Here is a 26,416-nt window from a genome sequence, read left to right as displayed (position 1 = left end):
GCAATGTAGACTTTTGTTCACGAGGCTGCCCGTGATGTTGCTTTGGAGCTTCGCGATATCAACATGTCAGGCCTAGGCTCCATGATAGGAGAAAACATGGGAATAGGGACCGGTGCATCGTAAGTACCGTGATAAGTTTGGTCCGTTAACACATGACTGTATGTCAGCTGACGTGAGGAACACTAGGACAAACAGACATACCGCAATCTGCAGTGATAGCAATTTAGGGCCAGTGGTGGTGTTGTGAAGACATCCAAGGATAGCAAAATGCATCTGCATTGCTAAAGTTTCGAGGTTAATTGACTTCGAGCTTGATTGTAATATTATGATATGCATGGGGCGGTGCATGATTCCCACCGTGAATACAGTTCACTGTGAGTCTTGCTCAGTTCTCGTGTGAGTTCTCATGCAGTTATTCCCCTCAGCCACATCTTCGACGGGAGAGGTTCCTGAGCCCTGAATTTCGTGAGTGGGCTTGAGCTGAGGGACACAAGCCGTTCTTCAAGTTGTCAGTATCTGTACGTCCACGGCTTCCGCAAGATCCATCGGACGCTCCGGGTATACCATTTCAGTCGTGTATAAAAGGCGAAGGGCAATGTACACTTTGAAAGCAACATCAGCCCTTCACCAGCATTACACGTTCTTACTTTCTATCGATCTATCATGTCCAATACCATTGTCCAAATCTCGAACACAATCGTGGCACCGCTGACCGTGTCTGAAAAGACTACAAACGTATGTATACGCTTTTTCAGTCTTCAACCCAAACATGATCAAATAATGTCCTCGTCACAACTCATAGACTGTACAAGAAAGCGTCCCCGAAGCAAACAATGATCTCAAGGAGAAGTCCCGCTGGATCAACTGTTCCTTCAAGAATGCGACTCAATTCAACTACACAGTTGTGAACAGCTATTTTTCCTCGGGCCGCTACTGGAAAGCACCGGAGGGAAACGGTCCATTCTCTTCGATGTCGTTCTCTTGCTGCAATGGCGATAATGCCGTGGCAGGCGTGTCAGGGGGCACAGCGTTCAGTCTGTGGCTTGACTCGAAGCAATCATTCGACTTCGCAGTGGTGGGTACTAAGCTTTTCCGTGAAGTCTGAACATAATAATTTATTGGTTGTTTATTCGGTACAGGGCTGGACGAACCCGCTCTTGGGGTCGATCAAAGCTGGAGTTGTGGAATCTGCTAACCCCGAGGCTGGCTACGAGGCGGCACACAGAGAAGGAGGGCATATTCGGTCCAAGAACTTCTACATAGGGAAGGACGAGAAAGGCAACACCATGAAGTTTTATATTCAGGTCTCAGCTTCACCAGGCAATGACCCTATGTCGTTTGTAGTGCAGCAGGTTGCGGCTGAGGATTAGGAGGACAAGACAGGAGGAGAAATCATGGCTTAGTAGTAATTGGTGACCTTTCGATCGGATATAGATCTGCAATGTGCATGAGTTAATCTTGGGTGACCATCAAGTCTATTACTCAATCTTACATAGTAGCCTTGTGGCCTTGTCCGCGTCAGCACTCGTTCTCAGCACGAAAAATTAGGAACACATGACTCAACGTTTCGATCCTGCTTTGTACACGGCGTTACAACGCTCTCAGTTTATATTCTGAAAGCAGAACGAACGACTACTTAGGGCCAAGCTCTTTACAGGAAGTGGAAGTGCACTCAACGCCCTCACGCAATTCAAACATTTGATTATCACGTTCATCATTGAAATTGTGTCTTGCCACACGAGGTGTTACGCCAGTTCAGCGTTGGACAACTTCATTCTGACCCACAAATATCTATCATCAGTGGACATCATCTCTGGCTCCGATGCCACAGATTGGAAAATACAATATTGAAGTGTAAATTGGTTGTACATATGAGTAGAGGTATACAGTCTCGAAGTCTTGAATAAGTCCTTGGCAACAGGTTCCGCGCATCAGCAAACTAACAATTTGCTCATGTGCTTCCAAAATTCATACTCAAGATCTGACATTTAGCGGGTAACATCTCTACATATTTGTGTTTCATTAAAATAACTATCTAAACCTATTCTACAGTAGTAAAAACACCCCTTTACAGTACTCGCCTAACGATTTTACGATGAATTGAGGCCGCTGGCGAGGAACTCAAAACGTGTCGCTCGTAAGTTGTAACTTCATGTGGCTATGTATTAAGGTTTTTGCTTACTAATGTTGAGCTCTGTGTTCGGGATTTTGCGAGCGCACACCTCTTGACCGAAGGTAGCACTACCCAAAGCTTCAACGTTTCAACGTTAGTTGCGAACACATGGGTCCCGCATCTTTCGTGTCTGACGCGCGAATGCAAACTCTTTTTTTATTGATCCATTTTTTTTTGTGTGTGTCTTCAGCCTCCCACCTCAAAACAGTCAGTTGCCCCTGCAACCACAGCGAAATTGGCTATGCCAGGACACACAGTCACCTACTATCCTATCACTACTCTATTTCCCCACCCCCGACGGTCTATTCGGTGCATCTCATTCGCGATTCGCTGTAACAAACTGTTTGTTTGCAAAATTGGAAAGCACCGCAACTATTTTATACTTATAACAACAACACATCCCACAACCGTCAAAGCACCTTCGACAAGCCATTTTCGACCCTCGTTTCCGTTTCTCCATCGATAGTTATTCGAAAGCCTTAATTTGTCGCCGTAATGTGGTGTTGCCACGGGTAACTATCATAACTTTCATGTATTTAACACTCGATGGCGCTGATCAGTGCCAACACAGGGTGGACCTACTCTCACTCTTACAGGATAGATGTTTACTGAAACACGATGCCATCGATATGAACTTGTACAATCAGAAATCAGCCTTCTGGCGTGTTGCAGCTTTATTGTCTCCCGTGTGCAATTTCCCCTGATGGTATTCAACATCTATCAATCATGAATCAGGATGTATCTGGCAGTATAATACATCTGCATCACCATGACATCAAGTGCGCTTTCGATCGAATTCGCTCCATGCTTCATACCATCTCTTTGTTCATCGTTTTGATAAAACCATGATAGCCCAATGATTCGAGCGTACCAGGCTACGGATGAGGTGAGATATATTTGACCCACTCTGTCGCGGTTTCTTGTCTGAGTTCCGCAGAATGACACTTGTTTCATAAGAGTACTCGTAGGGCTGTTACACCTCGGGCTCAGCCAGCGATGCCGAAGAGTGTGTAAATACTTGTTTCACGCATATCACACCCGATCAAGGGTCATCTCCATCATGCTGATTTTGATGATACGAGGGCAGCGCTGAACGGTGGCATATCTTGCACGAACGCTATCGTTATACACCACTAACCTTCCTCACTCGCTCACCCATCTTTCGAACATGACCTACATCTCAAATGATCCCGTTCACTGACCGTATATCAGTGTGCATATATTTGTAAGCTATTGTATAGGTTTGTCGCATCAAGATGTCCGGATCCAACGTTGACTTGCGGTTTTGCAGTTGCTGCTGGCATCGTGGTGGTATACGGCTGGGGTGAGCAGGACAGTGTTCGAGAATTGCTGATATTCTCATGGTATTTCCAGTCTTAACACTCGGACAAGAGGTACGTGTGTTATCGCCGGAGCAGCCAACTCGCTAAGAATGGAGTCATAGATTGAACTTATCTGGGTGAGTGACAAGAGTCCCGCATCAGAAGAAAACAAGAGCATGCAACGAATTCGCGACAGAGACAACGCTGGTCTCTCATGACTGTGCTGTATTTGATTGTTCGTACCTCATGTTGTGCTCTAGCGTGGTGGGCAACTTGTGCTGAATTCAAAATGTTATAGATACGCTATATTGGAATACCGTATTCTGTGTATGTGTCGAGATCAACGACTTTGCACTGTGCTAATAGCTCATCTCTGACAACTAGTACCAGTGCTCTGCGTATGTCTCATATGAGCTGTGTTTTATTCTCTGACCGGCGGGACACAGGAGGTGGTATGCCATCGGTATCGCTGACAGATGCAGTAAGTGTTCTGCAACCATCTCATTCTCATCCAATCAAGACGCTCATATGTAGGGGCGAGTGAGATTCCAACCATTGAACTTGCCTCAACATACTGACTCAATAGGTGTAAGTCGGAGTCTTTGATACTATGTAGTGCAAGGGCGTTCACTAATTGGGAGTTTTAGGCAATATCACGTACTACGTAATAAATGGTACAACTGTGGCCTTGACTGTCATGTTGGGCGGTAAGTCACGCAGGTGCAATACCTCTGTGATATGGACCTGACTGACACACGATGCAAGTCATCATGATTGCTCGGTTGCATGCCATGTATCAGGGATCCAGAAAGATACTTATGTTCCTTGTTATTATCTTCCTGGCTGTAAACATCGCCTGCGGAGTGATCGCGGCAATAGGACTCGACGATACTACAGCAGGTAAGCTTTACTTGTTGACTTGAGAAACACGGCTCATTGGACAAACATCAGAGGAGTTGATACTCTTTGACATATACTATATGTGCGATTATGGACTTGATCAGGACGAGCAGCTTCTATTTTCGATGCTTTGGATGCTCAACATTGTTTGGGAGGTCCTCGCACTGTGTCTTTCAGTCTGGATTGCTGTGAACCACTTCCGTGAGCTGCGACGACTTGGCCCATCGACAGGATCGACCATCGGGGATTGTTTCAGAGTGCTGGTACAATCTCACGTTCTTTATTGTGCAAGGTGAGCTTGTAATGTGAATGCGGTCATATTTTTCTGCTCAAGTTCCGCACATGTTAGCTTTGTTGGTGTCTCTTGCCTCCAGCTTGGCGATCTCTCTCCAGAAATCTCGGTGCGCTGATCTGTGGATGACATCTGCGTGTAAACACTGCCCATCAGTTCTATAGAATTCAAATTCTATTGGAGTTCAGATACTCGCAGGTGCTCTTCAAATTTTATCGGTCGTGCAGATGTTTGTGCTAGGACCATGCCTCATCCTGAGCGTTCGAGAATACCACGCCAAACTCGTGGCATACTCTGACGTAGAAACTAGCATGAATTCGATTGTTCTCCAGGAGCATGTACATGTATCAACTAGCAGTACTGTATAGGGAAATGCTTGCCAAGTGGTCTGCAGGGAGGAGAAATTTGATCGAGGATCCATCGTGATATTTATTCAACATATAGAGTTTCGATGTATATTTGAAGGATCCAGGCAAGACTTTTCTTGTTGTGTCATTACTGGAACGAAGTATGTTTGTTTGTTCGGTACAGGGCTGGACGGACCATAAGGGTCAAAGCCACCGAACGCTAGGACAAATGGACACACCGCAATCTGTTTGAAGTCGTCGACGATGGCCTGATTGCAGGTGTAGAAACGCAAGGATGCTTTACATCGATCGAGTGCTGAAGCTGAAGCCTGACAGCGACCACTAGTATCAGTGTACATAAGCATAGTTCTGAGGTGTCACAGGTCACACCTGTCTTCGAAGCTTAAGGTTTGGACAACACCTGGACCACGTCGAAGGTAAGTGCGTATTGTTGGAGTACGAGACCGAGAGATCCGAGGCCAGGGGGAGATCCGAGTCGAGAGAGTCCGAAGGATCCGAGTGATAAGGGGAGAATGGTTCGAGCGCGCGCCAAAACGGACGAAGACGAGCGACGTATGACGTCGGCTCGCGTCCTAGTTTATTTTCAGTCTCTCATTCATATGTTCCAGTACCTGACCAACTTACTATAAGATTACCAGCAGTACCGCAGGTGCATCTCAGTTTTCGTTCGAGACAACTGAGATGTACGTGCCAACAAGTCCCTAGAGTTTACAACGCGTCTAATGTTAGTTATAGCTTGTCTTTGTCGTTCTAGGTAGACGCACCGTTATAAGGAGTTTTCGTTCGAGACAACTGAGATCTTGTCTTTGTCGTTCTAGGTAGACGCACCGTTATAAGGAGTTTTCGTTCGAGACAACTGAGATCTTGTCTTTGTCGTTCTAGACTCCTCGTGACCCTCTTGCTCGTCATAAACGCCTTTAGGTTATGAGCCCTGCCTCCATCATGGAACCTACGCTCCCCGGTACAAACTCCAGCCTGTTCAATATCCCGAAGCTCGCAGAAGACGGCTCAAATTGGATTACTTACAAAGAACGAACGCTAACGGCTATTGGAGCCCGAGGTTTGATGCGATATACCGATGGACGCGTCTGCGAACCTATTCCCTTCGTCATCGATCCGAACACCAAGGCCGTAAAGAAGCCTGACGGTTCGACGCCGACGCAGACTGAAATAGACGAGCTTGATAAGAAGATCGACGAGTACCACCAGAAAAACTCACTCGTAAAGCAGCAGATATTCAGCACGATCACTGATCGGCTGTTACTGCGCGTCCAGAAGCTTGGGGAGGCATCCGAGATCTGGAATGAGATTTGTCAGATTCACGAGGGTAAGACTGAACTCGTGCAAATAGACTTACGGCGTCGGTTGCAAGAGACACGCTGTGAGGAAGGAGGCGACATCAAGGGCCATTTTGCAGAGCTCATAAGGCTCCGCGAGTCGCTGGCAGGAATGGGCGCGGCTATCGTCGATAACGACTTCCACGCCATTATTCTAGGCTCGCTCCCGGAGTCGTACCGGCCCCTCCTATCATCCATCAGCACAGCAGCTAGGATAACTAAGAGTCCCCTCACCTCCTACGAGTTAATCAGCATCATCACAGAAGAGTACGAGCATCGCCTACTCACCGAACGCCGTCCCAACAAGAAGGGAGCTTCAGGCTCCGCCCTATCTGCTAGAGAAGCTAAGGGGAAGGGCAGAGCATCAGCTGGCACCCCCAAAACGAATCCGGAGGTCACCTGTTTCAATTGCGACAGGAAGGGCCACTATAAAACGGACTGCTGGCGTCCGGGGGGTGGTAAGGAAGGGCAAGGCCCTAACCAGCAGAAAAGGAAGGCCGAGAAAGCACCCAAGCAGGCTGCTAACTCGGCCACACAGCCAGAAGCCCACAACGACCAGTACGCCTTCGTTACGTCGGATTTGGCGAGCGTGGCAGGCGAGCTGAACGTACCTGTCGAGAAACGAGGCGCAATCGTAGATTCGGGCGCGACCTCTCATTTTTGCCCTGATAGGGCGAAGTTCACGAACTTCGTGAGCATCCCTCCCCAAGACGTTCGCACAGCCGACGGTTCGAGCTTGAGTGTGATTGGCCGTGGAGATGTGCACCTGGAGCTACCGCTCGGTGAGAAACGCACAAAGGTCACATTAAAAAACGCACTCTACGCACCGAAAATGGCCTTTACGCTAATTTCCACGAATCGTATTGCAGCGGCTGGCCTAGCCGTGCTGTTCGAGGGCAGGATGTGCAAGCTCCTGTCGAAAGGGCCAGACCGGAAGGTCATTGCAGAGATCCCCCAGGTTGAAGGCCTGTATAGTGTCGCAGGAGGACAACAACGTCAGCATCATGCCAACATCGCAAAAGGGAAGCTTACCGTCAGCAGCACCCACAAAGTACTGGGCCACGTGTCCCAGACTGCAGCCGCTGATGCAATCCGGAAGGGCCTAGTCACCGGCCTAGAACTGGATGACGCATCGAAAGCCGAATTTTGCGAAGCCTGTGTGCAAGCTAAGTCAACGAGGAAGCCCTTCCCAGAGGAAAGCACGAGCCGCGCACTTACCTATGGTGAGCTCGTGCACACTGATCTATGGGGCCCTGCCCAAACGGCAAGCATCGCCGGGTGCCTGTACTACGTCACGTTCACGGACGACTACAGCCGGCAGACTAAAGTTCAGTTCCTAAAATTGAAGAGCGAGGCACTTACAGCGTTTAAGGCCTATGAAGCCTGGTTGGCACGTCAGATGCCGGGAGTTAAGCTGCGCAAGGTCCGTTCGGACAGAGGGGGAGAATATCTCAGCGCCGAGTTCGACCTGTACCTCCGTCAGCAGGGTATCGAGCGTCAGTTAACCGTCCACGACTCACCTCAGCAGAATGGCGTGGCCGAACGCCTGAACCGGACCCTCGTTGAACATGCTAGGGCCATGCTGATAGGGAGGGATCTCCCTAAGTACCTGTGGGCAGAGGCGGTCAACTATGCAACTTGGTTGAAAAACCGCTTACCATCAAGGTTGACCCCCGGCACTACGCCATACGAGCTCGTACGCAAGTCCAAGCCGGACTTGTCGCGAGCCCATGAGTTCGGGGCGAAAGTCTTCGTCCACGTGCTGGATGCTGGGAAGTTGGAGCCGAAGGCAGAGGAGGCAATCTTTGTGGGGGTAGACGCTGAAAGCAAGGGTTATAGAGTGTACTGGCCGGGGAAACGCCGTGTATCGGTGGAGAGGAACCTCACCTTTGCACCGGCAGAGATCCTGGTGGATGCACTGGACGAGGGGGAGCCTACTGCTGTTAACGAACATAACAGCGGCAACGGTAATAATAACTCACCTCATAGCGTCCAGCCCATCACCACTACCACGCAACAGCAACCTCAACCATCTACTGCCCAGCAACCTCAACCATCTACTCCTCAGCAACCTCAACCATCTACCGAGCAGCAACCTCAACCATCTACTCCTCCAAGGACGACGAGGGCCAGACCTCCTCCGGGCTACTATGCTAGCCTGAACGAAGGCAGCAATGCAGCGGCCATAGCGATGGAGAACCTGTTGGAAGCGTCAGAGGTAGATTTATTGGATGAAGAAACTCACCTTCACCTTGCCTTGGCAGTCGCCCAACCAGAGCCCACCTTGCAACAGGCGTTAAACAGACCAGATGGAGTAGAGTGGCAGGAAGCTGTTGATTACGAGATAAGTCAGCTTGAGAAGTTGGGGACGTGGGAAGTAGTAGACTTACCTCGCGGCGCTAACCTCATCCCCTGCCATTTCGTGTTGGCCACGAAACGTGGACCCGACGGTGAAAAACTCAAACTGCGGGCACGACTCGTTGCCAACGGCCAGAAGCAGCAGTTCGGTGTCGACTACTTCGACACGTTCGCGCCCACAGCCAACATGAGCACCATACGCACTGTATTGACGATGGCGGCTCAGAACGACTGGGAAATCCACCAAGTCGACATAAAAAGTGCGTACCTCTATGCGAGTATCCAGGAGGAGATTTACATGCGCGCGCCACCCGGCTACCTCACGGAGAGTCAGCGAGGAAAAGTGTTGCGGCTGCGAAGGAGCTTACCTGGTTTGAAGCAGGCCGGTTTTGAGTGGGCTGAGGAGTTAGCAGGAGTTTTTGCGAAGATAGGTTTCGCCCGGTCCAAGGTGGACCAGGCAGTCTACTACAGACGCGCACCGGACGAGCACGTCGTCATCACCGTCTCAGTGGACGACATGGCTGTTACTGCCAACCGGGCCTCCCACATCACCCGCTTCAAGTCCCAGCTCCGTAAATTCTTCGAAATCACAGACCTGGGCGAGCTAAACTGGCTGTTAGGGCTAAAGGTAACGCGAGACCGTGGCGCACGTACCTTGACACTCTCCCAGAAAGCCTATGTGGACACGATCGTCGAGCGCTTCTACATGGGAGACGCTAAGAGTGCACAGACGCCGATGGAACCTACACTCACCTTGTCCGTTGACCAGGGACCTGCCACGGTGCAGGAGATCCAGGCCATGCGCGATGTACCGTATCAGCGAGCCATTGGCTCGCTGATGTATGCAGCCACTAGCACCAGGCCGGACATAGCATTCCCTGTCGCGACATTGTCGCAATTCATGCGCAATCCTGGTAGGCCTCACTGGGAGGCCACCAAGAGGGCACTACGCTACCTTAAGGGCACGGGAGACTTCGAGCTAACGCTCGGTTCGACGGACGGAGGTCTTGAAGCCTTCGTGGATGCGGACTGGGCATCACAACCCCACCGGCACTCTATGTCCGGGTACGTAGTCCTTTTGAACGGAGGTCCCGTTGCATGGAGTGCCCGGAAGCAACCACTGATCGCACTATCCACGGCAGAGGCTGAGTATATCGCCCTGACCAGTGTGATACGCGAGTTACTTTACCTTAGGTTGCTCCTCGGGGAGCTATACGACCCCGTCCCCAATCCTATCCCCGTGTTCTGCGACAACCAGGCTGCCATCGCATTAGCGTCCAATGGCAAGTTCCAATCACGCACCAAACACATAGACCTTCGATACCATTTCGTCCGCTCCCACGTCAAGAACGGCACATTCAAGCTATTCTACTGCCCCTCCGAGGACAACATCGCCGATGCCTTTACAAAGGCCCTGCCGAGACCGCGACTCCAGAAGTTGCGAACAATGATGAGCGTGGCTTGCGCTCGAGGGGGAGTGTTGGAGTACGAGACCGAGAGATCCGAGGCCAGGGGGAGATCCGAGTCGAGAGAGTCCGAAGGATCCGAGTGATAAGGGGAGAATGGTTCGAGCGCGCACCAAAACGGACGAAGACGAGCGACGTATGACGTCGGCTCGCGTCCTAGTTTATTTTCAGTCTCTCATTCATATGTTCCAGTACCTGACCAACTTACTATAAGATTACCAGCAGTACCGCAGGTGCATCTCAGTTTTCGTTCGAGACAACTGAGATGTACGTGCCAACAAGTCCCTAGAGTTTACAACGCGTCTAATGTTAGTTATAGCTTGTCTTTGTCGTTCTAGGTAGACGCACCGTTATAAGGAGTTTTCGTTCGAGACAACTGAGATCTTGTCTTTGTCGTTCTAGGTAGACGCACCGTTATAAGGAGTTTTCGTTCGAGACAACTGAGATCTTGTCTTTGTCGTTCTAGACTCCTCGTGACCCTCTTGCTCGTCATAAACGCCTTTACGTATCTCTACAATATTCGATGTTTTATCTCAGCGGCTGGTGCACTAAGCACTTTGCTTTGAATTTGTATCGCTACTAACGCATTGAGACTAATTCATCACGTGCACGTGCGTATAACATTTTTAATACATGATGATGTCTCACGAAATTCTTGTTAGCAGCGTACTCTCGAAGAAACTGCTGCGCATGTCATAGTGATATCTGTCATGACTGTGATATTCTCAGAATATGGTCAGGAAAACGTCACGGTGGCTAACCTTAGCGACTAAGCTTCACAACCAAGCTGCCGCACACGCACATTGCAGACATCGAACATATACCAGATGATGGTCGATGATCGATAAGCCATTTGGCACGTCGATGCGCGCCGGGTCACACGTGCGCGATGCGCCGACCACGCTTCAAAAACGGAGACGCTCGAACGGATCATATGTACGTTCGAACCGAATTACGTGGATACATTCCATTTTTTACATCTCCTTTCTCTCTTTTTCGTTATCTCACCTTGTGCTCAAACTTCACGATACCCTTGCTTCACCGAAGTATTTTCACCTTGCCATATGCTCTTTATTCTCGTTTCAGCCTAGTCAAGTATTTGAAAACGTATATATACCGCTCATGCACACTCATACCTACAGTGAATCCTACAGTGAGATCCCCGTTCCAAGAACGATTGAAAGCTCCTCTGAAAGTCCTCGTCTCTAGTCCTCGTTCCATACACGTCTCATTTCTACCCCATTTTGTTCGGAATTCCCTGTTGAACTCAAAACAAGCCTTACATCTCACTCAATATTCTACACCGTCTTGTTACTAGCCACTCATGATTTTGGGTCAATTATCTGCTTCGGTATTCATTGACAACCAGCCACTGCTGGAATATCAAGAAGACGAGCCCGAAGTGCAGCCTGAGGGAGAGAATATAAAGACGTGTTGGATTGCCTCAGAAGCGGGCAAGGTATGGCATTGATCATACTTGTGTACTACTAATAACGAATACCCCCACAAGGAATTTGAAATCAGAGGGGAGATCTTAAAGCCACAGCGCTTAGGTATCTGGTCATCCGCCTTTGTGGATGGTCTCAAATGTCCCCCATGGGTCTCGCCCCCGCGCTGGACAGGTACAGTCGAATTCGACTGTATCTCTAATGGAACAGATACTGGCAAGTTGATCTTCAAAGACATCGATTTCACCGGTAAGTACATAAACTATGTCCAGAACTTACTTCTAACTAATAATACTGCACTTCAGATAGCGACGACGACTCAATGCTTGATGATCGTTCCAGCGGTATTGGTCGAATTGTGTTGCGCTTGAAGAGAGGGAAGTTCATCAAGGTAAAGACGGTCAGGAAAGCAAGGTCCGACTCGGAGTCAGTTAGGAGAGCAAAATTGACCAGGAATGCAAAGTTGACTGGGCTGGCGAGATCTAAAAATGTCGATGGTCACACTCTTCATGTGCACGAAGGCAAGGTGCACGAACGCTCGAAGAAGGGTCGTGATCATCGAGTTGGGTACGTATTATTTTGTTGGATGCCTCATTTTCTATAATTGTTATCTTGTTAAGTTTGGGAAGAAGAGTACCGGACCAAGAAGAACAGACAACATACGAAACTGTTTGGAACGACGAGCCTGCAACCGTGTTCATATTCAACTTTACCTCTTTGGGTGGGTCACGGTATTTCCTACATGTGTTCCCAACTCACACCAATCTCGGATTCCAGACAACCTGCAAGCAATGGACATAGCGCCACGAATGTCAAATCTGCCTATCCCGGTTGATGGGGATAGTGACAATATTTCGATCGACACGCGCATCAAGGAGTTAGAAGTGGGTTTTTGTTTTTGTGGTATTATTTCATTCAGCTTATTTCATTGAAGTTGGAGCTCTACCTCTTACATGTTAAACAAACGACTGGCTCTACAGACCAAAGGCCCTCAACTATCAAGTCGGAACAGTAAACCCATTTTTCCAGTAGAATCTTTTCCATCACGCTACGTGGAAAAATAACTAGTGAGCTTAATCTTGCATCCCTGTAGGAAGTGCCACTCGATGTAATCCCCTTTGTACTACTTCTCGCAAATTCAGCTGTCTATCTTCATTCGATTTAGTGTAGTAAACAGAGTAAACCCGCTAGTGCAACACCAATCATTCGTGCCAACAAACTCTCAGAGGTACCCCAATACTATCTTCTCCAACAACTTGTGGACGGGGTAAATATCCCCTTGCAATTTCGACTGGAATATCCAGTCCATCCCGCATCTCAAATACGAAGTTCTTCACCAGAACCGATAGAACCATCTGCATCGCAGTGAGCAACCGGCTGATTCGCACCACTCACCTTGAATTCCACGATCGCAAAATCTTTTCCAAGACACGTCCTCGGGTCGTCAACGATTAATGTCAGCAGATGCTTCACCGATGCCGTCTTTGGTCACCAACAGTCAGGCTTGAATTCCTTTTCGTGAGATTCCCAGATGGCTGAAGAGCGAATGATTGCCGCACCTAATATATAATCAATGTTCCTTTCGCTATAGATATACTATCTGTGGTTTTCCCGGACACTATGCGCACAGGTTCACTCAAAGGAATAACATCATCTGCCGCTGCCTGTAGACCTGCTGTTGTATCTGTTCACATGTGGGCATACACACTCACGAGACGAGTGAATTCCAACACTAGAGGATGGAATTGTAGAATTTCATGGACAACCGCATGCAAGTATGAGAGGTCAGCCTCTAATTGGTCATATGTCGGATCAGCGCCAAATGCAAGCAGTTTCTCGGAGCCTGGGTTGGACATCAGAGCGTCGCGATAGTTCGATCAGCATCTACTGATCATCACAGTGATAGCGTGCACAGACAGTAGGATTACCGTAAGACTAACTGTCGATGGGAAGTCAGCGAGTATGATAGCAGCGGACAAGAAACTGACTCACTTGGATGTCGTCTCATAACCTGCGAGAAGTCTCCACAGACCTGAGCCCACTACGTGCTTCGACATATGAAGCTCGGCATCCGAACCTTCAGATTTAACTGATAGCTGCGTTAATCAAGAGACCATGATCAATCTCTCGGAGAGCGTACTCAACGATCCAACAATGGACTTCTCCTCTCTCGCTCATATTCACACCCTTCTCCCGGCGGCTACGAATCAATAAGTCGTTAAATATGTGTTTCATGGTCTCTTGAGCTGATTCATCTGCTGAGTATGGATCTTGGTAATGATAGGAAATGCTGATCCGAGCAGGATAAAAACCTGGTTCACTGCTGAAGCCCGTTGGTTGCTTCCGGAAGTATCGAACACCTCGGTCAGGCTGGCGTGCTTCCCATCGAGCGAACCAAAATCATGGAAGAAACGAGCAATGCCAACCACGTCTAGAATGATGTTGCGTCATTTCAAGGTGTCAATGACAAAAATATTTTTGCGTATGATATATGGTCCATCCTTTTGAGTCGTTTCGATTAGGAATGCCACTTGCCAAGTCAGAAAAGCTCCGCACTAATTCTGAACCTCGATGGTAGCATTTCCATCTTTGCTCGATTCTATTGCAATATTCCATACACCTTTGGCCTGTAGAGTATCAAGTTCAGAAATGCTACATTTCCCACATCGCAAATCCTTACATTGTATACTGAGTCGTAGAATAGTGGTATGAGTTTCCGAATCCCTGCATTGTTGAATGCTGGTGCAAGTGCCTTCCGCTGGCTAATTCGCAGGAAGTCGATCAGTCGCTTGCGTAAGGACAAGAGCTGGAGGGCACCTCCTGTGGGTCTCGCCCTGAGACCATAGCAGCCCTCTTCCGATCTGACAAGAAATATGAAACAGACGAGGGAAGATGATGGCGCTAACATACTGATGTCTCCAGAATTGCCAATGAGAGGGGAATATCCACATCTCTCGGGCACAGAAATGTGCTATAGCTCTTGGGTCGCGTAGCAAAATTTCAGTCTGTCAGAGGACGTTCGGAGTCATATACGCTACCCTCAGGCTATATTCCGCCGCCCAACATTCATACATCGCAGCACTATCTTGAGATCAGGCGAGGTCTTGCGAAACACCATATATGAAGCTGGTACGAGGCGCACCTCGCAGTTGAGTCGTCCTCGATCGCCAGCGAAGCACCCTTAGGAATTTGACAAAAGCCCATGACGCGGCAGATGAACAAGCAACGTCGAATGCACCAACCGAACATAAGATTGTCCAGAGACTTAATGGAGACGGTACAGAAATGGTGAATATCTTCATCGTCGTGTTTGATTCGAAGTAAGAGCTTTATGTGCACGCTGTCTGCAGTAGCATGGCTATAAAATCCACCGGCTTGTTGTAGGAGTTAAGTGGACTGTCGACTGCTGCAGTGCTTACCCCGGCATGATTGTTTATCGTCGGCAAGGGTTATTCATGTAGAAGCAAAACTACATCAGCTGGCCAGGACTTTGAACTAGAGCACTCCCCGGCGAGAATGAGAATCCGACGAAATTTAGGGCCAGTGTCTGAATTGAAATTGTCGTGCATTACAAATTCAAGTTGAACCTGAGCAAACGAACCAGTCAACGTGAAGAGCAACAATTATGTAATCTTATATGATGATCGAGCGTTGTCCACCCGCGCGCTAGGGTGGGGTGAAAAATTCAATAATTTTTGACAGCGGTTAATTAACCGAGTTATTAACCGGGTTATTAACTGTAAATAATTCAACGCTGGAGGGACACCGGTCAAGAACTGTAAATAATGTACAATGTCCTACCATGGCATCCTAGGCATGCCGTTATACATCTCACTCGGATTCCTGAAGGTGCTGTCCTTGCAGTATGTTGTTGCTCGTCCATTGACATTGATATTGTGCTAATCTATCAGCCCTTGGTGCATCGCACAGAAAATATTTTCTGTGAAGCCGAATGACATGCCTGAGGAACGTACCATGTCCGTTTTCACCCGAATGAACTCGGTCCTCAGAAATTGCCAGCAAGTCCAAACACTCGTAGATATAACACAGATCAGACAATGGCATATGTATGATCCCGAGGTCAGTATATCGTTTTTACACAGCACATTTCTAACACCTTGAATTTACAGAAATTCCGCTTGCGCGAGCAACCCACATTGGACTTCTTTGATGTTGAGCAAGTCATTTTCGGCAAAGGAAAGAGCACTGCTTCGCGGACGCACAGTATCACAGGAAGTTCGTTGATTATTGAAAACGGTGATGAACACGAGGAGATACTTGATGAAGATACTCATACCTGGCTCGATGACAAAATTGAAAACATGCCTGGTGATTCCACTTTCGATGCCGAGGAAGACATTGACTTGGACGTGCCGGAACTCAAAAATTCTCGCTGATGATCCACCCCAAGGGAGTGTGTCGAAGGTAAGAAGAGAGAGCAAACTTGAATGGTGGCTTGCATTGATGACGCCGACGATGCCGATGGCGAATGGGTCTGGAAGTGAAATTGCCCAGCGCACAGAAGTTTTTTCATCAAGAATAGTTAATAACACCTGTTTTCGACCAGTTAGCTTGAACGAAAAAATCACGTGCCGACTGTCAATATGTGTTAAAAAATGTCAGTTAATAATTAACTGCCATCTCCTGGGTTAATAACCCAGTTAATAACTGGCTGGATAATTTTTCACCGCACCCTACCGCGCGCGTCTCGTGTGCCAGGGCGCAAACTTTATGGTCGGAGTCAGTTGGTTGGCACCAGCAAACGTCTCTCTGCAGTCACCACCGCCCCCAACCGTATCAAATCGTGTAGTATCTGACTCAGGCACCAGCGCAGCTTGACATGGACCTCTAATACTCTTCTTCACCTTATTTTTTAACACACCTAAACCCTGCGAAGTCAAACCCTCATCAGATGGGGATCGAGGTGTTCTGGAGCGAGAAGAAGTGAAGGTTCGCAGTAAGGCATCCACTTGCGCTTCATCTTTGGCAGGGGTGGTTCTGACAGCCGTCCACGAGCGTACACAAAGCCAGGAACGGGCATCAGTTGGAGCATTCAGGAGCGCGAGCAAGTCGGTCTCATTGTCTTCCTTCAAGCCTTTAGTATGCAGGTCTCACGTTGGGCCTGCTTGCTTGACATAGTAAGCTGCCTTCGCGAAGTTCGCGTCAACGTTTCAACTCCGGTATGAAGAGTATAAGCTGTGCGTATAGCATTCATACTAAGCGGAGTCCCAAGCACGCCGTATGTTTCGGACTCGCATAAATAGCTAGCTCTTTCCTTATCTTTACCCCTCCAGATCTAAATCATGGTTGAAACAGTTACACTCTTTGATGGTGAGTTTTCGTCACCATAGGTTCACGTAGTATCTTATCAACACAAATCGTTTAGGCCACACCATGCCCGCTATTGGGCTTGGTGTTTCCTTGAACGATGAATGCGCGGAAGCTTGCAGGGTTGCCCTTCAAAATGGTTACCGGTAGGTATTGCACATCAGTCAAAGTTGCAAAACTCAGTTAGATCATTATAGGATGATCGATGGGGCCCGGCACTACGAGAATGAAGTTCAAGTCGGTGTTGGGGTAGGAAAAAGTGGCGTTAAACGCGAAGACGTCTTTATCAGTGAGGATAAGCTCCTGGACATCAACCTCTCCCATATCTGATCCTCTTTGTTGCGGTAGCTTCGAAGGTCTTCCATACAGATTACACCTATGATGGCGCGACGGCTGCTTTGAAAGACTCGATCGCGAACCTTGGATCTTGCAAGTCTTACCTTCCTAATAATGTATATGGCTCATAAGACAGGTACTAGCGTATTATGATTTATACCTGACCCACAGCGCCACGGGAGGCAAAGACGCACGTCTTGCCGCCTACAGGGCTCTTTTGGACGGCAAAGCGAGTGGGATGATCAAATCTGTCGGTGTCTCCAATTAGTAGGTATCACCACCCATAGGTACCCTCTCGGCTGACAGTTACACAGCTCAGCAAAGCACATAGAAGAGATTCGTGAGGCTGGTCTAGAAATTCCCGTTGTGAACCAAATAGAGGTGAGCAATTCTACGATTGGCTCATACAACTATTGGGAGGAAGCTGAAATTGTCACCAGTTACATCCGTTCTGCCAGCAAAAAGCCATTGTCGAATATTGTAGGAAGAACAACATCGTTGTCCAGGCCTACTCCCCTCTTGTGCGTGGTGCTCTCGATAATCGAGTCATCCAGGAGCTCTCTACAAAGGTGACCATATACTGTATCTGATTGCGTCATGATGTTTGATGTGTTGTAGTACTCCAAAGATCCTGCTCAAATTCTTGTTAGGTGGTCTTTGCAACGAGGGTGAGTGGCACAATTGGTATGTGCCAATATTCTTATTTGGTGCCACCTAGATTTGTGCCTTTACCCAAATCCTCGCAGCCCGAACGTATCATATCCAACGGCCAAGTATTTGGTTGGGAAATCGAACCTACGGACATGGCAAAGCTTGACGCGTTGGACCGCGGGAAGGAGGGCGCAATTACCTGGAATCCAGTCGAGGTCGATTAAGGGGTCAGGTCAGCCACCCCAGGGCTGCCTCCTTGATTTAGGTAGCGATGTAACAGTACGAACAAAGAACCCGATTGCTTTGTTCGCGAACATGCAATATAACAACGTTCAAGCACATGACGGAAAAGTTCAACAACCACTACACTAACAACGATAGAAGTCGACAGGAGGTCAACAAGAGGGAAGACCTATATGTCTAACGGACAAAAATACATCGCAACTCCCTCGCAGCAATTAAATATTATTGCCGAAAGTCATGAGTCTCCGGCGAATGTCAGATAGGCGTTGTTTTCTTGTCGAGAACGATGCTCGTTTCTGAGCAACGGGAGGGTCTTTGCTGGCCAACTCGTTCATACACTCAGAGAAATTGGACTCAGATGCAACATCTGTCAGCAAGCTTGTAAGAAGGCTCTGCGACAGTTGTTCCGCCAGGGCATCGATCGTCAGAGAATACGTATTGTCGGGGAATAAAGATGTTGAAACACAGACGATAAACAACCTTGTAATAATTACATAATATACAGTGGATATATTGTATTGAGTAGGGTTATGTAATAAAAAATCACCTTCGTTCACCTGGGTCCTGTTGTAATTAAAATCACTTATGTTGGGCCTTGGCTGCCACGATCACCTCCTTTGCCAGTTCCATAGTGTACACTGTGCAACTGTGTGTGTCCACGGCATCAAGCATCCTCCTTGTACTCGCCATCTCTGCAAATATCATGAGGTACTATCCAGAATAACTTGGACAGTGCAGCGGCCTTCTACCCCCAAGCTCTCAAAAGGGTCACAGACACATCTATCGTGCCTTTTCAACTGAGATTCGGGTAATATTCAACGAAGAAATTCTGTGAGATTTTTAGTCTCAACTCCAGTGCCACCTGGATCGTCACCATCGTCCACAGCTACAAGATTGCATTTGAACTTTGCGTCATTCGAGCGCGCAGGGTACTCTCACGAGATCGCTATTGAGGCTATGCGTAATGCCATTAACATGGCTGTCATGGCAGACCAAGCCAGACACCAGTTATATAAGTAACACCACGATGTCAGCCCAAAGGACATCAGCCCCTCGGGCGCCGATCAGTAAACCGGTGAGTTCTTGCTGGGGATTATGCTGATTATGGTGCTTTTACATGGTCATATATTGCTTTATATCACTTTATATTACAATGTGACGAAAACCTTTCCTATATATTACGATATATAACGATATATGACGATATCTTCTTCTCACAGGTTCTCTGATGCCGCCCGCCCCCGCCCGCCCGCCGCCCTCCATGTAACTATCAGTACCGAACGGTATTGAATTCAAGTGCATGAGGCTTAACTTCAGGATCTATCACGAAAACTTTGAACGGGGATAACTCAACTATCGAAGGTCTAAACTAGATCCTAGCAAGTTTCAGCTCAATTCTTAATATTACGCTTCACGGTCCGGATAATGTCCAAAAAATACAGTGATTTAACGATGTTGGATATCTTAAAGGTAGGGCAAGTGTGGAAGGGGAATGATGAAATTGTGCTAAGTTGGAGAGGTGCAAGTAAGGAAAATTGTAGTGCGCAATCTCAGTGTCAGGGAAGAATGACTGGCATCTACTCAAACCCCTCTACCGCAATATTCCACTTCCAGCGCCCTTCCGCAAAACCATTGGAAGTATCCTCCAATAGTATCTCGTTGCGTTTCGCGACATAAACCTGAAGAGTGAACAAGGATGAGTATGTAATAGTGACACGTATAGAAACAGCGCACCGTCTTATCAGTCACCTTCTGCCGCAAAGTCGAGATTGTTTCTGGATCAATTGGTGATTCAAGCAGCTCCGATAAATCCTCGACCGCTTTTTCCAGATCCCTACAGAAAACCGATTAAACAGATCCGTAGAATATGATAGAGCGGAGGTGAAATCCAGATCAAATGTCTTACCTCTGATTATCCTCGAATAGTTCTTTCTCATTTCCCTTGTCCAGATAAAACGCCATTGCGTACGTCCATTTTAGCGTGGCACGGCATCGTTCTGCCTCTTCCACAGCACGCTTCATGAATTGCACCTCAATCCAAGTGAGCGAGGACGTTATCTGCATCTCCTCCATCTTCTTCTCGGTCTTATTGTACATCTCGACCGATAGTTTTGCGGACTGCTCGTGATTCGCCCACCGGTTGTAGTAGTGGAGGTAGCGCTCCAGGGAAGCACGGGATCTGGACTGCGCATCACGGGCGTCCACACCGGCCTTCTCATCGTAGCGATTGCACGAATACCACGCTGTGCCGTGTTCAGACCAGGGGCCTGTAGGGGACAGAATGTCAGAATGAAACGAGGCGATGTACGAGACACGAACCCATGCACACCCAGCAGAACTCATACTTGCATTTCTTGCAAGTCATGTGGCTGACAAAACAATCAGCATAATATCATATTTTCCGAGATGAGACACGCACTTGCAACCACCATTTTTCTCTATAGTACTCTGGCACTTACTACATTCCTTTGTGTTACTCTTGATCCAATTTGCAGTTTCACTGTCATCCCTACACTTCTTCAACCACATCTTGGCGACGGGACAAATGACTGGGCGATGGTCACTGTCGATAGAGCACCCAAAGCAGAACTTATGATTTGCACCGCAACTGACGGTTGGCACCATAGTTGTGAGGGATGAACGGGAGGAAGCAGAAGGGCACGAGACGGTGTAAGTGCACGATGGGTAAGGACAATATTTCAGGTGTGTGTTAGCACCGACAAAGTGCCGAACGAGCAATTCCTGGAATCGCTCACGAGTCCGCCCATCTTCATCCTCACCATATTTCTCTAAAGTAGACATAATGAAGGGGTCAGGTGCGACAAGTGCACAGCCTTCAGCCATGCAACGGATAGCATGCTCGCCCTCTTCACGAATCTTGGAGGTTATATATGCTGTCCAGCAGCCTGCACAGAAGGAATGGTCACATGATAGAGAGAGGAATGACGTTCGAGAATCGTCGAAACAAATGGGGCAAACCCAAGGTTCAGGTTTGGGAACTAGGCACGCGAGGTAAGGTGGGTCATATATATCAGTTACGAGTGACGTACCTGGTGTCAGCCGAGTTGTTCTGCGACGGCTGCCTGATGAGCGGATAGGTGCAGGACCCGTTACAGAGGGGGAGGCGCGGGAAGGGGTCGATACACCGGCTGCGACAGAAACGGAGGATGCATTGTCCATGTACTTCTCGATGAGGCGTTCCTTATTCCAATTCATGTTACGCAGCAATAAGGAAGCTGTACTTTCCTATACATCGCGAAAAAGAATTGCAGAACAGAACCATCAGTGTGAAATCAAACTGAAGACATTCATACGGACATCGACGCCGAATATGCTTGAAATGTGGTCCACATCAGCAGCCGAGAGCTTCTCAACTGCTTGCTGGGAAAGTGACTCATGTTCGATTTCATACGCCTTGCGGGGCGAATGTTGAGGGACTTTAAAGTCGTCCGCGAACTCCATGTCCATGTCATCATCGCTGGGTGCTGAACCTGCGATGTTGTCGGCGATCGAATGAGCCACAACAAGAAGGGTAACATACCATCATCACCTGTACTGATCATGTCCTCATCATCGTAAAAAGCGTCCTCGTCGTCCGAGTAATCGTAATCAGAAGACATTGTCGTTGTTGTGGGTGATGTCGAAGGAGTTGTTTGCGGCGTGGGCCGGTCTGTATCGATTGGCATACCCTGTAAGCACTACCAAAACGGATGATCTTATTATGTAACCAACTCCCATGACTAATCGGCATCGCGGCACTGCTAAGTTATTTTCAATTTCCGCCTAGCGGCACTTGCGGCATTGTCACGTGATTCCTGACTCGTTTCAAGGAATTGATATGGTCCAAAAATGTTACATGCAAAGATTAAGATTCCTTACTTTTTTGCGTCAGATACCATCAAGATATTCTATCAGACCTACACAACCTCCCATTATCTTGCTTAGAACCATGGCGTCAGACAGTCCTGCAGGAACACACAAAGATCCCGTCACGGGAGAGATGATTTCCAAGACGTGCGTGACGAGTCATTAATGATCATGATCATATCTGCCCACTCACAGATCATCGTGCACAGTGAGCTGAAGCGTCGCGAGAAACAGCGCGAAAGGGATGCGAAGAAGGCGGACAAGGCCGCTGCCGCACCACCTCAAGCTGCATCTAAGCCTGCAGCCGCAAATGAGGATGACCTGAACCCGAATGTGAGTCATCTCTGCTAGCAATTGAGCAGTGATCCTGACACGATGTAGCAATATTTTGAGCTGCGTGCTCGTACAATCCAAAAGCTCAAGGAGACCCAGTCTCCCAATCCTTACCCGCACAAATTTCACGTCACCCAGAGTATCGCCTCTTTTGTTGAACAGTACAGCGAGGAAGGCTTGATCACTGCTGGCCAGAAGCTCGACGACGTGATTGTTGCTCTGTCTGGTCGTGTACACAATATCCGGAGTAGCGGAAACAAACTCAAGTTCTACGACCTACACGGCGAAGGCACGCAGGTACAGATTCTCGCAAACGTCCGGTGAGGTCCATCTTCAATGTCGACTTACATTTATTGAATCGTGTATAGCGATGCAGAAAACTCGGATGAATTCATGTCTACGCAGGCACTTTTCCGCCGCGGAGACATCGTCGGTGTCACTGGCTACCCCTCGCGCAGTCAGAAAGGCGAGCTCAGCATCTCCCCCTCATCCATGGTTCTCCTCGCACCCAATCTGCACCAACTCCCATCCGCCCACTTTGGTCTTAAGGATCAGGAGACCCGGTATCGCAAGCGTTACCTCGATCTCATCATGTCCCCTGGTACGCGCAATATTTTCATCACGCGCGCACGCGTGATCAATTACCTCCGCCGCTACCTTGATAACCTCGGCTTCCTCGAGGTTGAGACACCGATGACGAGCATGGTTGCAGGTGGTGCCACCGCACGCCCATTCGTGACGCATCATAATGATCTGGACTTGGATTTGTACCTCCGTGTTGCACCTGAGCTGTACCTGAAGCAGCTTACTGTCGGTGGACTCGACCGTGTGTACGAGATCGGACGTGTCTTCCGGAACGAAGGCATTGATTTGACACACAACCCTGAGTTCACTCTCTGCGAGTTTTACATGGCCTACGCGGATATGTATGACCTGATGGAAATTACGGAGAATCTTCTCGAGAGCATGGTCAAGTACCTCAACGGCGGCAGCACGATTGTGAAGTATCACCCCGAGGGCAAGGATGGCAAGGAGCTCGTAATGGACTTCAAGACACCGTGGAAGAGGTATGACATGATCGAGACGCTCGAGGAGAAGACAGGAGTCAAGTTCCCCTCTGGCGACACGCTGCACACGGCGGAGACTAACAAGTTCTTGCGAGATTTGTGTGTCAAGGTCAGTGATTTGATCTCGACCTCTGAGCATTGTCCCTGATGTGTCACAGCACAACGTCGATTGCAGTGAGCCCCGGACTAACGCCCGACTCCTTGATAAGGTCTGTCTTCTTCGGTATCTCTCAACGCCGTCATTAACTTGCGCATAGCTTGTTGGAGATTTCATCGAGCCCCTGTGTATCTCTCCTGCGTTCATCAGTATGTCTTACTGTCATCTCTTCTCCCCTATGTTAACCACACCTCCAAATATGCAGCTGGCCACCCACAAGTCATGTCCCCCCTCGCCAAGAACCACCGCTCACGTCCTGGTCTGTGCGAGCGTTTCGAAGGCTTCATGTGCGGGAAGGAGTTTTGCAATGCGTACACTGAGTTGAATGATCCATTTGAGCAACGGTTGCGCTTCGAGGAGCAGGTAAGACACGATCCATTATTTCATCTACTGCTTACAACTTCTCACCATGCAACTTCAGTCGCGTCAGAAGGAGCAAGGTGATGATGAAGCACAAGGTGTAGATGAAGTCTTTGTTGATGCGTATGTTCTACATCTGGCCGATTCATTACTCTTCCTAAATCCAACAAATACAGGCTTGAACATGGTCTGCCACCAACCGCAGGCTGGGGCATGGGTATCGACCGGCTCATCATGTTCCTTACTGACTCCCCCAGTACGTGTCGTCCGGTCTAATGTTACGTATGTGCTGACGGTCGTGTGCAGACATCAAGGAAGTGCTTTTGTTCCCTGCCATGAAGCCTATTGAGACGGCAGCCAATACAAGCGGAAAGGAGCCTGGCCCTGCCGGGCAATTATAATGGTAGAGCCCTTTGAGGCGATCTAAAAGTAGACGATATCATGATGGATAGAACAAATAGTTATATGTTTTGCTTGAACTTGAGTTTAAAAGTCATCATTATCACTCGGGTCATTTAGGGGTGTTATGCAGGAAAGCAATGGTTTTTGGGTGCGTTGTAAGGTGAACGCACAACTACTTACTAGGTAAATACTAAATAAGTAGACACAGCTCTATGATAAATTTTATGAGTTGACCACTCAGTGCTCCTCTTCCTAGCATGCCATGAGTACATGCCAAGACTGGGACGAAAGGAAACTTACAGCAGCTTCCTGGCTAGGCTCGCTTGCCTCGGTATTTGCTGGAGACTGAGGTTGAGCGACTTCTAGTGCGACCTCTGGTTCCTCCTCCTTAGATGGCGCTGAATCAGCCTCTGAGGGAGCAGAATCTGCACTCTCCTGGGAAACAGTTTCGCTCAATGCTACAGAAGTCTCTTCATCTTTAGCGACAGCTTCCTCATGCTTCTGAGCGTCCTTGGGAGAATCCATGTCCTTCATATCATATATAAAAACATGAGCGAGTCGATAAGAAAACAAACGCACGAATGCCTGCTTCATCGACTGCTTGATCTCCTCACCAGAAACCTCAGTACCTTCATCATCTTTCATTGCAGAGGGTTGCGGCTCGACATGCTATGCAAAGCGCCGTGAACACACGTAACTTCCGTTAAAAAACTGTAGCATTACAATATCAATTTCGGATGCTTACATCACTGGCGTCCTGTGCGGTTCCCGTGAGTTATTTACTGAACATAACAAAAGATAGACATACACTCCGGTGTGCGTTGTGACTGTGCTCCGACTCATGGGCAGTCTTGCGCGCAGATGGCGACAAGAGATAGAGCACCTAAAACCATTCCTTAGACTTGCTTTCGATGTAAAAAAGACGCGTCTGGAAACCTACCGCGGGACCAAATACCAAAGCCGAGCCAATCTGAAGATTTCAATCCAAAAAATGATTTATCTTGCTCAGATTAACGGGGGCATCGCAAAAGCACGCACCATCCATGGTGTATCACTCCCATAGTTGCCATGAGATGCATGCGGGCCAGCCGAAGCCATCGTGCGTCTGCTAAATGCCGCAAACGATGAGCGTACGCTGTGGTTCGCTCTCATTCCGGAACGGAGGAAGGAGAAAGCATGTTGGACAGGACGAGACATTTTAGTGAGGCGAACCGGTCGTAGTACAGTGACGTCAAGAGTCAGGACTCTCTATGTAGTATTAAGTTGTGCGACACAAGTAAACGAAACGTGAACTGTAACGCGTGAACGAGCGGACTCGGAGAACTTATGTGACGTTGAGGCGGTGTGAACTTTCACGGATAAGACCGGAATCCCGTCTCCTCAAGTTATCGTCCGAGATTGTCCCGAGGCGAAGACGAGAAATACTGCTTAGCTAGGTAGAATGGATGGATAACTATCATCAAGAATGTCATATGGTGGGGTGACCTGAATTGCTTTCATATATAGCTTGAATTTACAACACGAATGTTTGTTTCTACTGACAAAGTCCAAGTGATACACTGGCAGCCCTTGGATGTGACAAAATCGAATTCTATGTATTGTAGCATCTTGTAACGAGATCAGGGAACGGGGATATGGATAAGCCTACAATATCGTCAGGATTCCAACGGCTTACAACATAGTTTTGACAGCTAGAAGCTCACTAGCATATTGCCGCATCGTGCACATACGTTATTCTCGTCGGCCAATATTTCCGTACACCGTCAGCAAACGATTGGAAGTGTCTGACAAACCGACAAGCTGATCCCGTTTGCAGCACTTCTTGAGCTTCGGATCGAATATTGAGATGGGCGTGCATCGTGAGACTGCAATCGAATATCCTTCACATACCCTCGGGCAGAAAGTCAGGGATTTGGCCAGTCTGGGAGAAAGTATGGGACATCGGCACCTCCGAGCGGAATTCAAACTCCGTTCGATGTTTCATCGGGGTTAAACTTGTTTAACCAAG

At 48.3% G+C, this 26,416-nt stretch overlaps 10 protein-coding genes across 10 annotated transcripts; 6 read left to right on the top strand and 4 right to left on the bottom strand.

The window, feature by feature from the left end:
• Positions 1-663: 663 nt before the first annotated feature.
• On the top strand, positions 664-1,370 carry F5891DRAFT_979147 (uncharacterized protein; the record flags this gene model as incomplete). The annotated part of the gene is made up of 3 exons (XM_041376841.1): positions 664-735; positions 803-1,075; positions 1,140-1,370. 3 exons carry the CDS (start codon positions 664-666, stop codon positions 1,368-1,370), a joined length of 576 nt encoding a protein of 191 aa, XP_041227614.1.
• Positions 1,371-2,223: 853 nt separating this feature from the next.
• On the top strand, positions 2,224-2,856 carry F5891DRAFT_1027143 (uncharacterized protein). Its single transcript, XM_041361434.1, has 2 exons — positions 2,224-2,685; positions 2,745-2,856. Exon 1 carries the CDS (start codon positions 2,282-2,284, stop codon positions 2,507-2,509), a length of 228 nt encoding a protein of 75 aa, XP_041227613.1. The 5' UTR covers positions 2,224-2,281; the 3' UTR covers positions 2,510-2,685; positions 2,745-2,856.
• An 8,500-nt stretch (positions 2,857-11,356) lies between these two features.
• On the top strand, positions 11,357-12,810 carry F5891DRAFT_1027112 (uncharacterized protein). Its single transcript, XM_041361433.1, has 6 exons — positions 11,357-11,675; positions 11,727-11,913; positions 11,970-12,231; positions 12,285-12,385; positions 12,442-12,548; positions 12,599-12,810. The coding sequence occupies exons 1-6, from the start codon at positions 11,541-11,543 to the stop codon at positions 12,677-12,679; spliced, it is 873 nt and encodes a 290-aa protein (XP_041227612.1). The 5' UTR covers positions 11,357-11,540; the 3' UTR covers positions 12,680-12,810.
• Positions 12,599-13,721, bottom strand: F5891DRAFT_1219068 (uncharacterized protein; the record flags this gene model as incomplete). The annotated part of the gene is made up of 5 exons (XM_041369377.1): positions 12,599-13,019; positions 13,060-13,146; positions 13,377-13,507; positions 13,553-13,599; positions 13,657-13,721. The coding sequence occupies 5 exons, from the start codon at positions 13,719-13,721 to the stop codon at positions 12,867-12,869; spliced, it is 483 nt and encodes a 160-aa protein (XP_041227611.1). The 3' UTR covers positions 12,599-12,866.
• Positions 13,722-14,219: 498 nt separating this feature from the next.
• F5891DRAFT_1187070 (uncharacterized protein) lies at positions 14,220-14,572 on the bottom strand (the record flags this gene model as incomplete). Its single annotated transcript, XM_041366781.1, has 2 exons — positions 14,220-14,291; positions 14,345-14,572. 2 exons carry the CDS (start codon positions 14,570-14,572, stop codon positions 14,220-14,222), a joined length of 300 nt encoding a protein of 99 aa, XP_041227610.1.
• Positions 14,573-15,393: 821 nt separating this feature from the next.
• Positions 15,394-16,281, top strand: F5891DRAFT_1027095 (uncharacterized protein). The gene is made up of 3 exons (XM_041361432.1): positions 15,394-15,527; positions 15,576-15,744; positions 15,795-16,281. Exons 1-3 carry the CDS (start codon positions 15,457-15,459, stop codon positions 16,059-16,061), a joined length of 507 nt encoding a protein of 168 aa, XP_041227609.1. The 5' UTR covers positions 15,394-15,456; the 3' UTR covers positions 16,062-16,281.
• Positions 16,282-16,967: 686 nt separating this feature from the next.
• F5891DRAFT_1187068 (NADP-dependent oxidoreductase domain-containing protein) lies at positions 16,968-18,203 on the top strand (the record flags this gene model as incomplete). The annotated part of the gene is made up of 9 exons (XM_041366780.1): positions 16,968-16,995; positions 17,051-17,138; positions 17,190-17,281; positions 17,341-17,444; positions 17,465-17,595; positions 17,643-17,709; positions 17,769-17,897; positions 17,947-17,996; positions 18,047-18,203. 9 exons carry the CDS (start codon positions 16,968-16,970, stop codon positions 18,201-18,203), a joined length of 846 nt encoding a protein of 281 aa, XP_041227608.1.
• Positions 18,204-19,456: 1,253 nt separating this feature from the next.
• On the bottom strand, positions 19,457-21,891 carry F5891DRAFT_1027077 (RING-5 domain-containing protein). The gene is made up of 8 exons (XM_041361431.1): positions 21,764-21,891; positions 21,541-21,713; positions 21,273-21,468; positions 20,642-21,221; positions 20,542-20,591; positions 20,129-20,489; positions 19,957-20,056; positions 19,457-19,901 (listed from the first exon to the last, which is right to left on the bottom strand). Exons 1-8 carry the CDS (start codon positions 21,840-21,842, stop codon positions 19,800-19,802), a joined length of 1,641 nt encoding a protein of 546 aa, XP_041227607.1. The 5' UTR covers positions 21,843-21,891; the 3' UTR covers positions 19,457-19,799.
• Positions 21,892-22,054: 163 nt separating this feature from the next.
• F5891DRAFT_1107688 (lysyl-tRNA synthetase) lies at positions 22,055-24,519 on the top strand. Its single transcript, XM_041363675.1, has 10 exons — positions 22,055-22,236; positions 22,299-22,422; positions 22,471-22,742; positions 22,791-23,598; positions 23,648-23,698; positions 23,747-23,795; positions 23,852-24,009; positions 24,068-24,129; positions 24,183-24,262; positions 24,313-24,519. Exons 1-10 carry the CDS (start codon positions 22,061-22,063, stop codon positions 24,405-24,407), a joined length of 1,875 nt encoding a protein of 624 aa, XP_041227606.1. The 5' UTR covers positions 22,055-22,060; the 3' UTR covers positions 24,408-24,519.
• Positions 24,520-25,802, bottom strand: F5891DRAFT_1027072 (uncharacterized protein). Its single transcript, XM_041361430.1, has 7 exons — positions 25,447-25,802; positions 25,349-25,378; positions 25,217-25,291; positions 25,154-25,165; positions 24,988-25,077; positions 24,709-24,936; positions 24,520-24,660 (listed from the first exon to the last, which is right to left on the bottom strand). Exons 1-7 carry the CDS (start codon positions 25,603-25,605, stop codon positions 24,646-24,648), a joined length of 609 nt encoding a protein of 202 aa, XP_041227605.1. The 5' UTR covers positions 25,606-25,802; the 3' UTR covers positions 24,520-24,645.
• Positions 25,803-26,416: the final 614 nt, after the last annotated feature.

The sequence above is a fragment of the Suillus fuscotomentosus genome (assembly GCF_016647785.1).
Source record: "Suillus fuscotomentosus strain FC203 chromosome Unknown F5891scaffold_19, whole genome shotgun sequence".
In the NCBI taxonomy this organism is placed as follows: domain Eukaryota; kingdom Fungi; phylum Basidiomycota; class Agaricomycetes; order Boletales; family Suillaceae; genus Suillus; species Suillus fuscotomentosus.
This window is presented reverse-complemented; position numbering and strand designations above follow the sequence as displayed.